The following is a 14682-nucleotide window of genomic DNA, read 5'->3' as shown; positions in this document are numbered from 1 at the left end:
AGGTGGGTCAAATTAAAAAGACAGAAATGAGTTAAATAGGTTTTATGTAGGCTAAATAGGTCTTAAACAAATTAAATGGATTGGTCGTGACTCGACTCACTTATTAAATGGGTCAAAATAGGTTAAATACTCAAAGATCTAAAAAAAAAATTGACCCATTTGATAAAATGATCTTGGTAGATTAATCTATTTAGGATCTAAATCTATTTATATGAAACCCAAACCTACTAACAATAGGTCGTTTGTAGATCATGTCATAAAATAAACCCCTATTATGATCTAGTATTGGAAATTTATCAAAATAACAACAACAGGAACAACAACAACAACAATAATAACAATTTCAGTAGCTAAAAAAAGAAACCACTTATGTAGGCTAGGGATCATCCTTTAGTTGAAGACATACATAACCCACGTTATACTGTAACAAATTCCATGCATCACAAATCCGTAGACAAGGAAAAAAAGTTTGGTCGGCCGTGAAGGGCACCAATGCTTATGGTGTGTGCTCACCTTTGGATATGTAGTCCAAAGGTGAAGCCTTTAAAATCTAAATTTTGTGAAGAGTGCAAATGTTGGGAAGGGGGGAGAGAATGGTAGGCATAGCTGAAGCCGATGGCTTTGAAGAAGATGAGGGGAGCAGCAGTGAGGATGGAGTCTCCGATTAGAATCATGTTTAATATTAGAAACCGTTTTTGAATGATTTAAATCAGAAATATTTCTCAATGAGTATTCTTGTACTAAGAATAAAGAGAAGAAGTTGATGTTTGTTCCTAAAGTAAAAACAATTCGATCTATTCCTGAATAGCTTCCCTCAAAAGCACATCTTCGAACATTTCGTCCGGTTATGCATCAAACCGACGCCTTCTAAGAATGTAGTTGTCGACTGGTATCAATCCTCTCCCTTTCCAATTATGGTTGGTATTATTTAGAAATGGATACATAAAAAAAGAATAGCAGCTTAATTCCATTTTTGATTTAATAATATATTTAATTTTAAATATATTATTATCTTTATTTTCTTGACTAAGATCATAAGCAGTATGCACATCTTAACCCCATTACTCACCCATGGGAGAAATTATATTCTACACCGCGTGCACCAATATGGCCGTGCATCACGCCAATCACCATATCTCCTCTTTTGTAGGCCAAGCACTGAGGTGGCCCAGTGCACAACCATCCTGATGCACGTAGTGTAAGGCATAATTTCTCCATCACCTTGTTTGCTTCACTACCTGCACATGAGCACATGCCTAGCATAGCAGTGCCCATGATAGGGTCACTCAAAAGATTTGATGATAAAAGGTGAAAGCAAAAGGTGGACCTTTCAACAATGTAAGCATGGCCAACTTCCTAAAGAAGAGAGAAAAATAAATAAATAAAACCCTACCTTTTGGTGCAGAGGGGACATGGGTTGCTCTTAAATTTTGCTCGTTAGTTCTCATTTCTGTCTTGTAGTGCTTAGTTTTCACTTTTCAGTCCAAAGTTGCCACCAACTCCTAATTAAGCCAACGAATCCAGACTGACTCCACTTTGTTGAAACATGGTGATATGGACATGAATCCAAGGTGTGATATTTATTGGCACCAAGAATTTCCAGTCGGATCTCTTTATGATATTTTACGTATTTGGTATCACTCTGAGCAGATTATTTTACCATCCGTAGTGGATGTCATGCGCATGCCTCTTCCATGTTGTTGCAATGGTTCTTAGGAGGTTGACCTAATTGTACCTAATTGTAGCCACTCAAGTATCTTCTCCCTGTCTTTACCTCTCAAGCTTGGATTCAAGGAATCATCAAGCTTAAAGTATATAAACTAGATTAAAATCTAAAAGGACAAGGAGACCACCCCTTCTAGGTTTATGTGCTTCAATTGCTAATGCTTTATAGTTTAAGGCCATTCACTCATTCTTCTAATGATTACAAAAGTTAGTAAGACATGTTGATTCCGGTAACAAAGAATGGAACTCAGCATGATAATCCCTGAAAGGTGTGCTACATTATAATTCTCGAGTTTGTTCTGGTTGGAAGGCAAGTAATTCCAATCATTAGCTCTTGAAAGATGAATATTATCTTCGAAACTTAGATGAAGTACGTATTATCCTTCACTAATGTTACTGTCTCTAACCCCATCCACTGTCACCCTCATCCAATGCCAAGACCATTATGACCATGCTCTTTTGGCAGCCACAACAAGAACCCTTCCTCGCCAACCACCCTCCTTGATTGAGGCATGAAACTTGTGCTTGCTTTACACCTATCCTTTAAATGCATGCACCTTCTTGCCATAGCCATGCTTCTAGTTTCTGCTATTCTCAACCTCTCACCATCTTTAGGTTTAGCTATAAGTTCATGATTTCTCATTTATCTATTTTTCCCTAAGCTTTAGGTTTTAGTAATTATAACTTTTACAAAAAAAAAAGAAAAAAGGAAAAAAATTCTGCTTCAGTCTCGACCCCAGATCAGAAAGACATGCAGATCTTATTTGTTCTAGAGAAAAAGGTTCGATGATTTGGAGAAGATAAGAATGATGTTTGCATGTGCATGCATGCCTGCGCGCGCGGGCACGTATCTATACTATATATCTAAAATGAGAAAAAAAAAACAAAGACTCTTTGTAGAAAATGTGCACAACTAAGATATTTGATAGAGATACGGTGTATTTTATTAGTGAAGTTCTCCATGTAATTTCCATGACTCACATATATTGCATGTAGCAAATATTAGTTGTAAAATTTGTTCCCAAAAAAAAATCATTATATTGTTTCTAGTGAAAATTATAATGATGCAAGATTGAATATCGTCGGGATTGGATGTCTTCAACAACGTCAATTTTCACTATTTCTAGAAAATAATTTTAACTTTTTCACCATGTACACGTTTGTATATTTGAACGTATATACTTATACCAAACTTAAAGTGGTACAAGATATTAGCAAGGTAAAGGTCAATGTTGATGGTGGTGACTTGTCGCTGGTAATGTGTTTCATTAGTTGCCCCTCGTTACAATTTTACAAGGAACTCCCTCTGTGATTATTTTGTTTGAGATGTTATCCTACCACTTGAGATCTATGGTTACCAGCCCAACTTTTAATATGGAACCGATTTAATTTAGTTCAGCAGCAAGGTCCGACAGTATGAGTACTTAATTGTAAGGCCATTCGAATTTAATGTAAGCATGGGTTATGTGATTTAGTCCATAGAGCAAAATTTAGCCTAACTATGTGCATGGAAAAAACAAAAAAAAAACTAAATGTGCAAGAACAAAATGTAAAATTACAATTAAACAATGAATCAAGTGTTAAAGCTCTCACAAAGAAGAAAATAAAAGATGCTTCTCAAAGAGCTCTATTTCTCTAGCCATATAAGCTAGCAAATTTTCTACCTCCCATCATATTAAAAGATAAAATTTTCTACCTCTTTCAGAAGTGATTTAGTTATCTGTCTCGTACCATATATTGTTTATAGCCCAAGGAATCAATAACACTAATTAAAATCCCATGATAACGATTCCTTTCCAACTTGGTACCTACCATTACAATAGTTATAATGACTATTATTCATCAAGCTTGCTTAGACTAATGTACTAAAGTAACTTTTACTATAAGTCAACAATCATCCACAGTTATAGTATAAGATGATAATAATAAAAAAATAAACATAAAAATGCAAGAAATCACTTACCATATCACCACTTAGTTCACCAACTCTGTTATGAAAGTCGATGATTGGTTGAGAAATACGCAGAGCCCCGACTAATACCATCTATGCTTGTCGGTTACATTAATCCTTGCCTATCACGTTAGATCGATGAATTGAGTACTAAATACAAAATAATAATTTTATCTATTAAACTTACAGTGCAATAATTAAAAATAATTCTTAACTGATTCAAAGATTTATTTTTATGCATGGAAGCTAAAAAATGTAGGAATTTTAAGCAACTAATACGAATAGTTAGTGACAACTATTATTTCAATTATGCAAAGGCTATAATAATGAAATTTCGGTCAAATAATAATGGTTATGTCACATCCTTTATTTATAAATAATATAAGTCATTATCTTAAACCATGTTTTGATTGCACCGTAATAAAAGGTTTTGGAGGCGATTTCAAAGACCATACACTCGGACGCCGACATCCGTTGCCCTCCGAAACCCCGGGAAGAACGCCACGAGTCCGCGGCCCCACGCGTTCGCGCCTCACGGATTCGTTTCGCTTTCACACCGCTAACTACGCTGAAAACCCACGGTGACCAAAACGACCCCGGATGGGTTCCCTTAATTACCCCTGCAGCCATGGCCTTACCACCCCCTTCCCCAAGTTTCCAACCCAGTTTTTAGTTGGACCAAATCCACTGATGGACCATTTCAACTGTGAACCAACACACATAAAATAAATATATATTACTTTATTTTTTTTCTTCTATTTATTTTTTTATCCGTATTTATGGGTGTTGGTTCGTGGTTGTTAGAAGTGATGCTATCAATAATTTTTTCAAATTTACGACAATGTTGGAGCATGTGAGATAGATATACTTTTTATTTTAATCCATATGTTTCTTCGATAGCCAATTATTTGGTAGGGTATGTGAGGGCTCTTTGTTTATTTTTTTTTATTCGTTTTGTTATAAAAGTATGAACAATTAGATTTTTACTTAAATATAAAATAGGATCGTTGAACTATTAATTTGAATAATATACATGTTTATAAAATAGTATCTAATCTTTTATTACCTTTTAATTCTCTAATAAATTTTTAACTATTTTATTAAAAAATATTACTTCATGAAAAACTTAAAATGCAATATATGTTAAAATATTATGTTGATATGATATATATGTTAGGATGTATGCATGTATTTTTAATAATTTTCAAAACTATAAATTTATTAAAGTTATTACGCTAAATCTGTTTTACAAAAGTCCATATAAATGTACTTCAATGCACGGTATTTAGGTATGAGGATTGCTAGGTTAATGCTATGTAGTAAGGCCAAAATATGCCGGTTTTGTATGCATGCTTATATGTTTTTTATTTTATATAGTAAATTTCTGATAATTCTATTCTAATTATTAATTAAAATAAAGAATTTAGTAGAGTATATTTATGAAAGGTTAGAATTGTTGGAGATTCTGCAAGTGGGCCTTGCCCTCTCGTCTTAAAAAAAAAATAGTTACATATAGATAATGAAATCAAATAGGTCACAATAAGATATGACGTAATTTGCGAGAATTCCCATGCCAAACATCTAGTCAAATAATAGCCGTTATTTTACCTTTTTTATATCTATCCAAACAAAACAGTATTATTTTATTTTAAATTTTTTTGGAAATGGGAAGATATATTTATTTTATAAATAATAACATCCATCCAAAAATTTATGTATGTATATATGTATGCATTTATATCTTCACTTAACAGCCAACAACCATTTAACCGATAAAGTATGTGCTGGCCATCGAGGTGGTAGCCCAATGGGAGCGTAGCTTTACTTCCAACCAAGTAGTTCCGAGTTCGAAACGCACGGGCGTCGATTAAATTATAGAGACCAGATGCTCTTTGCTCGGACGCGGGGTCTGAAAGGACGTATCGCTCTATTAGCAGCCTCGGTGGTGACAGATGTGACGTACTCACACGTCGTATTCGTGCCAGAGCCTAGAGGGATAACCGAGCCGGGCCCACGGGTGGAGAGGATATGAGTAAAACCGGCCGAGGTGCCCAATACACGATTATTTCTGTCCGCATCGAATATTCTCCCGATAGGATGGGGGCAGTGGGGGATGCTACCCCCTTCCCCTTTTTTTTTTTTAAGAAAAAAATAAAAATAAAATATAGTATGCGCTGAACTTATTGCACAAATTAAAATAAAAATAATTTCCATCATAATAATTCATCATGCTTTCATGGGATGCCAGTTTTCTTCGAGTCCTTTCTTGCGTTCCCACTTTCAGTGGTATTTCTGTATATACCTTAAAATAGGAGGGTCAATTCAAATCAAAAAATAAGTTCATCGAATCCGACAAAGGAGCCGCTCCGCCCCGTTTCAGTCACGCCTTTTCGATGCGCGCAGCGATACATAGACACCATCTTTTCCACAATATATATTTTTCTATGAATTTATATTCCCAGAAAAAATTAGTTTATAATATAAACAAAAATATTAGAAGTGCATTTATCAAATCCTGGCCCACCTCCTCGCCATCCCGGCGATCCCACTGCTCACCGTCCATGTGAACCACCTCCCTCTCTGCCGCTCCCGCTATAAATACCCCTTCGCAGCTCTCCCGGCTATCTCTTCCTCGAAGCCGAGGATAGTGGGAACGAAACCCTAGAATTTCTCGTAAGGTTGCTCTTCTTGATGGCCTCCCTTTGGTGGCGTTTGATGCGCTGAGGTGCCGCCGATGGAGATCGCCGCCGCCGGATGGCTCGCCGTCTTTTTCTTCCTTCTCATCGTGGCCTGCCCTCCGGCGGTGGTCGCCGAGGGTTCTCCAGCTCTCGTCGGAGGAGAGGAGGTCCCCAGGGGGTTTATACTAGGTTGGTTGTTGTGTGATTGCTTCTCTTGATTTGTTTTGCTCAAAGCTTGTTTCCTGGGTAGATTTCTTTGTCGAGATTGGGGAGTTGGAATTCGACCGAATCGGGACTCTTCCCAGTTGGAACGGGTGGTGTTGCTCGGCCATAGAGGATTTACAGTAGTGGAGCAGTTCTTTTTCAGAATTTTGTTGAGGATTTTAGTGATTTAAGGAGTTCCAAAGTGATGTTCTTGTCTTTATTTGTTCAGAGGAGCTTTATTTTCTTTTTTAGTCGGTCTTGGTGGTTAGTCATGCGGTTCCTTATTTGAAGTTCTTGTCTTGTTTGTTTGATGAAAGGGGGACAGAATTTGGCGCCATGGGCGAACGGACTCTTGAAATTTTCTCCCGTGGCATCAGGTCCTTCTGCTTCGGCTCCTGATGCAAAATTCCCGCTGGTTTTGGCAGAGAAAAGGACGAGGAGGCCGGATGTACTGCGCAAGTTCAGGCTGTATCGAGGGGGTTGGGACATTACCAACAAGCACTATTGGGCGGTAAGTTATCCGAATTCTTTCTTTTGATTCTTCTCTGATATGGTCTGTTTAATTGCAAGAGAGACAGAGAGGAAGTGTTGCACTTCTTATGAGGATTTAAAGTAGATTTTGGGTCTTGATATTACGAAGTTTTGATTTGTATGTACAGTTACTTTCCGTGATGGAGTGTTTGCTATCTGTTCAAGAACATTCATTTCCTTAATACCGAACTAGTCCTTATTCAAAAAGGTTAAAAACTGAAAGGTCTCTGTAGTTATCATTTGACTTTGCAGGAACAACCAAGAACTTGCTTTTGCAGGAACAAGGTTAAAAACTCGCTCTAGCTCACTGCTGTTGTCATGAAAGCGAACTTGCTTTTGGACATTAAGGATCGTTAAATATCTTCATACCTGGTTGTTGGCTAGTACTGTCACCAGATTTTATGTCTATGTTTTTAGTGGATGACACTAACTGGCCATGGACTGAACGAAAATAATAAAATACATCATTTATTCAAGACAAAAAAAGTAATAATCACTCCATGTAAGTTGCACGGTGGATTTCATGAATTGTCATGATAATTCATGTTAAACCGCTCGGTTTAAACTACATTGACCTTATTTCTTTTGTGCTTGATGTTGATTGTGTGAGCTGGTACTATGCCAAGTTGCTTTTTGTGTAATGTCTGTTTTCTTGTATTCAATAACTAGGTCGTTAAAAATGTCAAAGTGCCATACAATAATCTCCAAGCTAGAAGTTTTTTGATCGCCAATCATCAAAAGAACATCAAGCATCGAAATTACCACAAGAATAGTCAAATATTGGACCGTTTTCTTTTGTGCTTGACAACTAGATTGCATGAGCAACTGGGTTTTTAAAAAATGTTAAGTCTGGAAATTACAGTAAGAATCGACAAAACATGTGCATCAGTCTTCCTCTGTTGATAGATGTTATAGCGTGAAAGGCAATACTTTGAACAAATGATGGGGAGGGAGGGGAGGGATGATATGAGATTTGATTTATTAGACGTCTTACAGATACTATGAGAGAAGTTGAAAATGGCTGCATGTACATAACTTAGTAGGAATGAAAAGTAATCTATGCACCAGATCCATTGTCTCTTTAAAATTAGATGATCTGGTAAACAATGATAAAAATGAAGGGGAGGAAAACTAACTGGATAATCATTTAACTTTACAAGAGATGATAAAGCAATAATATCATTATCTTAATTTTTACCATTTAAAAAACTGCTATATTTATTTAGGTATGTATTAAGTTGAGAATTTCTTGAGATTGTGGAGTTGTTTTGGGGTCTCATTAGCAGATTGCTTTCTATCAGGTTGCTCGCTCTCTCTCTCTCTCTCTCTCTCTCTCTCTCTCTCTCTCTCTCACACACACACACACACACACACACATATTTAAGGGATATGTTTTTTGCATTTGATTTTGTTTTTTTATTTTATTTAGTCAAGGCAATTTTGTCTATGTTTGGCTTATTTCAATATAAGCTGGGGCTAAGTTCAAGTCTATGTTTAGATGATCCTTGATTTCATGAATAAGAATCAGAATGGGGTTCTGCCACTTTTTAAAAAAGTGTATAAAACATTAAGTGTTTGTATATATATGTGCTTTTGTAAGATATTTGATATATGTGTACAGTATTTTTATATATGCATGTCCACTTAAGATGTGCATGCCATCTATTCATGTTTAAGCATAAGCTTTTCAATATGTGCCAGCGTATACATGATTCAATATACATACATATACCTTTAGCATATTACATATGATAACATGCACTGATCTCATGCTCCCATGCAGTCATTATGCCTTGTCCAAATATTTCTTGTGATAGAGATATAGCTGAAACCATGCATATAATCAGATCATATAGGATTTCAGGGAATAGATTAATGAATGGTCTAGAAATGCGAGCACTTTCAATGGTAGATTTATAGTTTATAAGCACTCAGTTCCAATGAATTTTTGTTCAAGTATATTTTTATGGCCTGTTTGACATAATCAATGGATTTAAAATTTGCATGCCTTATTATGCATTCTAACATACTGGCACCATTTATACCATTTATTTTTCGCATTCGCTTGATGCATAGTTAAGTGACTTCTAGAATACATGTTTTTTGATTTATATGTGTTAGATGCTGTGGATCATTGGCATGACATGGGACATTGATATTGCACTGGTTTTACTGAGACCTTGATACTACAGAGCTTAGCCTCTCTCTCTCTCTCTCTCTCTCTCTCTCTCTCTCTCTACCCCTCTCTCTGTGTATGCATTTGTCTTACGTGTGTGTCCCATGCTCATGCACAATTTGCGTGTTAAGCAATCTGGATACTCTGAAGCTCAAATCATTTTTACAGAAATTTAGTTTGAAGATGGATACCATTCTTTTTGCTTACTTTTGATTGTTCTTGCAGTCTGTTGGATTTACAGGAGCTGCAGGATTCGTTCTTGCATTACTTTGGTTCATTTCCTTTGGGTTGGCTTTCGGTGCACATCACTGTTGTAGGTGGAGAAGGGGCATCAAGGAGAGAGAACCATTCCGCTCACAATGGATTTGCCTTATATTGTTAACAGTCTTCACATGTGCAGCATCGTAATTCTCTGAACCCCTATAAACATCTACTTCTATTCCAAAAGTTCTTCTCACATGTATCACATCATCGAAAAATTTTACTGGACATCCAATGGCAGTGGAGCCTATAATATTAGCCAGAGATGTCATAAGGCACTTGTCACATTGTTTTGCTCTTCATTCTTTGCTAATCTTATCGATGATCTTTCTGTGATTCTTATTGAACTTATATGCCATACATGACTGTATATAATGATTGACTGAAACTTTAATTTGAAACAGTCTAAATTGGAAAAGGGAAAAAAATCTTTTCAAATTGATTTTGGGGCTGGCTGTTCTTCTTTTTTACCTGCATTTTGCATCTATCCCGATGTAACTATCTAAAGAGTTGCAACTTGGGCTGTCTAGGCTCATGCAGTCACTAAGCCAACTTGGCTGCTGGCCCTGCCATACCTGGGTAAGCTCATTTTCACTTTGTTGTAAACTGGACCTGCATGAGGCCCCCACTACTATGGGGTACGGGAAGGTCAAATGTATGTAGCCTTACACCCTTGTACACAGAGATTGTTTCCATGTTTTGAACCTGGGACACCCATGTTACAATGGAATAACCTTACTGTTGTTTCATGTTTTGTCAAAATTTACTTTATTTCTGCTCCGCCCACATTGTGTGTTAGTACTGATTTTCACCCATAAAAGTCGTGATGATCAACCAATAAAGCCTCTGTTGTGCATATACTATTAATTATAAAATGTATCAAAATTGTGCTTAGTTTATTTAATTACAAAATCTCAAAATGTCATTTTGACAAAAAGAAATTTCAAAAAATATAGGTCAACCTTACCTACAGAACCTAATATCAGATCCAATGCTTAATTTAGCATCAGAAGAGCCCAACATATTGGTGAGGCTAAAAGAGCATGAAATAACTAAACAAAAAAGTTTTGATAAGATCTGGACAATCATAATCAGAAATTGAATTAAGTTTGTATATGGAATATGAGCCACGCTTTTTAACATTTTTGAAATCTTAAGTTTTCTATTTTTATATTAACTTTGTATGATATAAATGGTTGAAGCCAATTTCTTTGATCTTCTAACTTAGTTTGTGCTTGAATTTTTTTCTGTGTTTAATTTTACCAGGACTGGATGCATTCTTCTCTCAGTGGGACAGGATGAATTCCATGGTGAAGGACTGGATACTTTGGGCTTTGTTGTGAATCAATCAGATTTCACTGTCCAGGTCCTCAAGAATGTCACAGATTTTCTATCACTTGCCAAGACTATTAATGTGGACCAGCTCTATCTGCCATCAGATGTCCAGCAAAAAATAGACCAGTTGATTGTAGATCTAAATGATGCAGCTAGTGTGCTATCAGAGAAAACAACTGAAAATTCTAGCAAAATAAGAGAACTTTTTAATGACATGTATGATTCTATAATTTCTGCTGGTTGTGTGATCCATCTTGCTTTTATAACATGTTAAAATTTCATATCTGCCTTCTTTTTCTCTTGTGCCAGGAGGAGTACATTAATTGTGCTAGCAGCAGGGATGCTATTTTTGGCCATACTTGGTTTTTGTAAGTACTCTAATATTCCTTTGAAGTAAACACATATTTCTTTATATTTAGTGTTTCAATTTCATTGCATCTCTATATGCTTGTGTAACTTGTAATTTTGATTTGGTGCTTCTCTGTCATAATGTATATATTGGCTTGTTTTTGTTGCAGTACTTTCAGTTCTTGGGTGCAAAAATGCAACCTACGTGTAAGTTCTGGCCTGCATTTTGCATATTTCTGGATGTTGATGCATTTTTCATGACCTAGCTTTTATTTGTGGTGTTGTTTCAGCTTTATTATGAGTGGGTGGCTTCTTGTAGCAGTTACCTTCATTCTCTGTGGAATTTTTGTCATCGTCGACAAGTAAGAACCAAACTATGGGAATTCACATTTTATTCATTTTCAAAAATTTAATATTAGCCAGAGAAAAAAGCCCATGCCTTGTGGGTGTGATAGAGCATTATATAATTTCATATGCATAAATTGAAATGCTGTTTGCATTTTAGCTGTTTAATAGTTGATGCTCAAATACTGTTTTTGCTATGCAAATGAGTTTGCTTGCATGCTTCACCGACTATTTCATATCTAATGCTCTCAAGGAACTGAGGCTCATTTTTTATCCCTTGATAGGGAGGGGAAAAGGTGATGATAGCGGAGTCTTTCTAATCACATTCTTCATTCCTTGAGGCACTATTCATGCATCTGACCACAAGTGGTTAATTTGCGGCAATCCACATTCGTTGATGGCCTGCATGCATTACACATGCTTGGATATTGAGTTGCACATGTAACAGCCAATCATCTTATTGAGTTGCACATGTAACAGCAATCTTCTTATTTCAAAATTTTGACATCCGGCATGGGGAAACCTCTATGGTTAAATTTATAATCTGACAAATCTACTGTCAATGTGCTTCCCTGCTTCCTAAACCCGTGTTTGGAACAAAGGGGAGAGAAGTCAATAATATGTACAGTATCAATTTCTTTTTACCTATAATAATTTTCATAAAGTGCATGTGGCAAGTTGTGTGCGCACGCTCCAAGGCGCCTCGTTGGCAAGTATCATCCACATTTTTTAAATGTCAAACTTTTGCTCATCAAGGGGAAAGTTTAGAAATGTGGAGGGGTGCTGCCAATATCAATTAGTCAAATATTGTGCGCTCAGTGCGCATATACATGTGTCATAATAAAAAACATGAAGCTTGGCAAAAAGGTGATGCACATTATTAGGCTGCAGTTTCCTAGCACCACCTGCAGCAAGTCCTGTTAATAGAATTGGCATGTCTCTCCTTGTGCTAATGTGGACACAGTTTTTGGTTAGATGCTTGATATGTGTTCCTTAATTACTTCGAGATAATATACATGCACCTTAAGAGGAATTACCATGTTGTTTGTCTCAGTGCTGTAGGGGACACCTGCACTGCAATGGATGAATGGGTTCACAATCCACAGGCCGAGACAGCTCTAAGCAACATCCTTCCATGCGTTGATGAGCAGATGACAAATCTGACACTTCATCAGAGTAAAGAAGTCATCGTCCAGATTGTAAACGTAGTCAACAAAGCAATATCATCTATTGCAAACTCAGATCACGCATCTCCGCATGATAGTTATTTCTACAACCAGTCTGGTCCCCTTATGCCATATCTTTGCTCTCCTTATGACACTCAGCTGCATGACAGACAATGTGAACCTGAAGAGGTGCCATTTGTGAATGCTTCAATGGTGCGTATAGAAATTACCTTGTTAGGATGCTTTTGCGTTTAATGTTTATATTGAAAACGAGAAAAGAAAACAACCATCATTTTAATCTGTGCCGAAAGTAGTTCTTCTGTCCTTTCAATCTGCCAATTCTCTTGGATACCATCATGGTGTCTTTTTTTTATTATTATTATTTCGCCACCAGTTTGACATTAAGATGAATAATTATTGCTCGATCCTGTACTGAACTTGCCATGTTTTACAATTTCAGGTTTGGCAGAAGTACGTATGTGTCGTCTCAGATTCAGGTCTATGCATCACTCCTGGCAGGGTGACAACAAAGATATACGGCGAGCTGGTGGCGGCTGTAAATGTGAGCTATGCCCTTGAGCACTACACCCCGTTTTTGCTCAGCCTTCAAGACTGCAAGTTTGTGCGTGAGACTTTCAGCTCCATTACCACCCTCTACTGCCCCCGTCTGAAGCTTGACCTCCGGCTGGTTAATGCTGGACTGGGCTTGATCTCCACCGGGATCTTGCTCTGCCTCGTTCTGTGGATATTCTATGCAAACCGCCCCCAAAGGGAGGAGGTGTTTGCGAAGCCATCTCAAGTGAGGATTGCTGCGGGCAGTGACATTCCTAGGCAAAGCAGAGAAGCACCTATATAGTTCGTGTATACGCTTGCCCCCCTATCAATGTAAGGCCCAATACCTAGTTGCTTAGCAGGAGAATCCAAGCGGGGAAAAGCATCGTTTGGGGTGAATATGCAGAGCCGTGAATGTTCGGCTGTTAAATCTGCAGGAACCGTAGCCTTGGGCTTCCTTATGATGGTTTGAGAGCAATGAGCAATGGGCAAGTTGATCTATGGTTTGTTTCTTGAGTACAAAAATTATATCGGGTGAGCACTAGAGAAAAAAATATGGGATGGCGTCTCTTTTTTTGCCCCATCTTAAAAAAAAAAAGAAATCTTACGGATTCTGTGATTACAAAAAAATCTTAAAAAAAAAACTCACGTGGCATCCTTTTTATTTCTCGTTTTTAAAACATGCTTTTTATTGGTATGTATCATATGATCATGTGGTATACATCAAATAAATTAATTATAGAGCAAGCTAATATATATATATATATATATATATATATATATATATATATATATATATATATATATATATATATATATATATATATATATATAGATAGATAGATAGATAGGTAAATTGATATTACCGGTATATATTATATGGTTATATAATACATATCAAACAAATTAGTCATCGAGCAAGCTAATACACATATTTAGATAAATTAATATACAGTTTCTAGAACATGGTATTCACCAGTACGTAATATAGGGGCAGAAGATATATATTTAGCAAATTAGCTATCTAGCAATATATTACATATATCGAGGCAAATTGATAAATAGTTTTCAGAATGTCATATTCATCAATATACACTATATGGTGAGGTAATACATACTCATCGATTTTTTGACATATATTAGAAGCTTCTTTTATATATTGGATACATCCAATAGTGATTTAATACACATTTTAAGATAAATCAATATATAGTTTTTAGAACATATTTTTTATCAGTACATACTACATGATCAGGTAAAATACATCAAACAAATCAGTCATCTAGCGAGCTCATGCACATCTATAGGTAAATCAATATATAGTTTTTAAAATATGGTGTTGTACCAGCATACAATTTTTTAGCTTTGTCTAATATAAGAAATTATATATATTCTATTTCTTAGATTTCA

The 14682-nt window shown here is 36.3% G+C and overlaps 1 protein-coding gene across 1 annotated transcript; it reads left to right on the top strand.

Annotated features, from left to right (window-relative positions):
* Nucleotides 1-6266: 6266 nt before the first annotated feature.
* Nucleotides 6267-13789, top strand: LOC103705603. The gene is made up of 9 exons (XM_008789381.4): nucleotides 6267-6543; nucleotides 6876-7069; nucleotides 9491-9669; nucleotides 10793-11077; nucleotides 11171-11229; nucleotides 11380-11416; nucleotides 11500-11571; nucleotides 12609-12933; nucleotides 13181-13789. The coding sequence occupies exons 1-9, from the start codon at nucleotides 6411-6413 to the stop codon at nucleotides 13574-13576; spliced, it is 1680 nt and encodes a 559-aa protein (XP_008787603.1). The 5' UTR covers nucleotides 6267-6410; the 3' UTR covers nucleotides 13577-13789.
* Nucleotides 13790-14682: the final 893 nt, after the last annotated feature.

The sequence above is a fragment of the Phoenix dactylifera genome, chromosome 4 (genome assembly GCF_009389715.1).
Source record: "Phoenix dactylifera cultivar Barhee BC4 chromosome 4, palm_55x_up_171113_PBpolish2nd_filt_p, whole genome shotgun sequence".
Taxonomy (NCBI): Eukaryota; Viridiplantae; Streptophyta; class Magnoliopsida; order Arecales; family Arecaceae; genus Phoenix; species Phoenix dactylifera.
Note: the sequence above shows the minus strand (reverse complement) of the source record. Positions and strands in the feature narration are given on the sequence as shown.

What these genes read in the sequence shown, in the direction of transcription:
- LOC103705603 (XM_008789381.4), top strand. Translation starts at nt 6,411, where the DNA reads ATGGAGATCGCCGCCGCCGGATGGCTCGCCGTCTTTTTCTTCCTTCTC. An exon ending in AGAGAACTTTTTAATGACAT is followed by an intron (nt 11,078 to 11,170) that starts GTATGATTCTAT and finishes CTCTTGTGCCAG; the next exon opens with GAGGAGTACATTAATTGTGC. An exon ending in CATTTGTGAATGCTTCAATG is followed by an intron (nt 12,934 to 13,180) that starts GTGCGTATAGAA and finishes TTACAATTTCAG; the next exon opens with GTTTGGCAGAAGTACGTATG.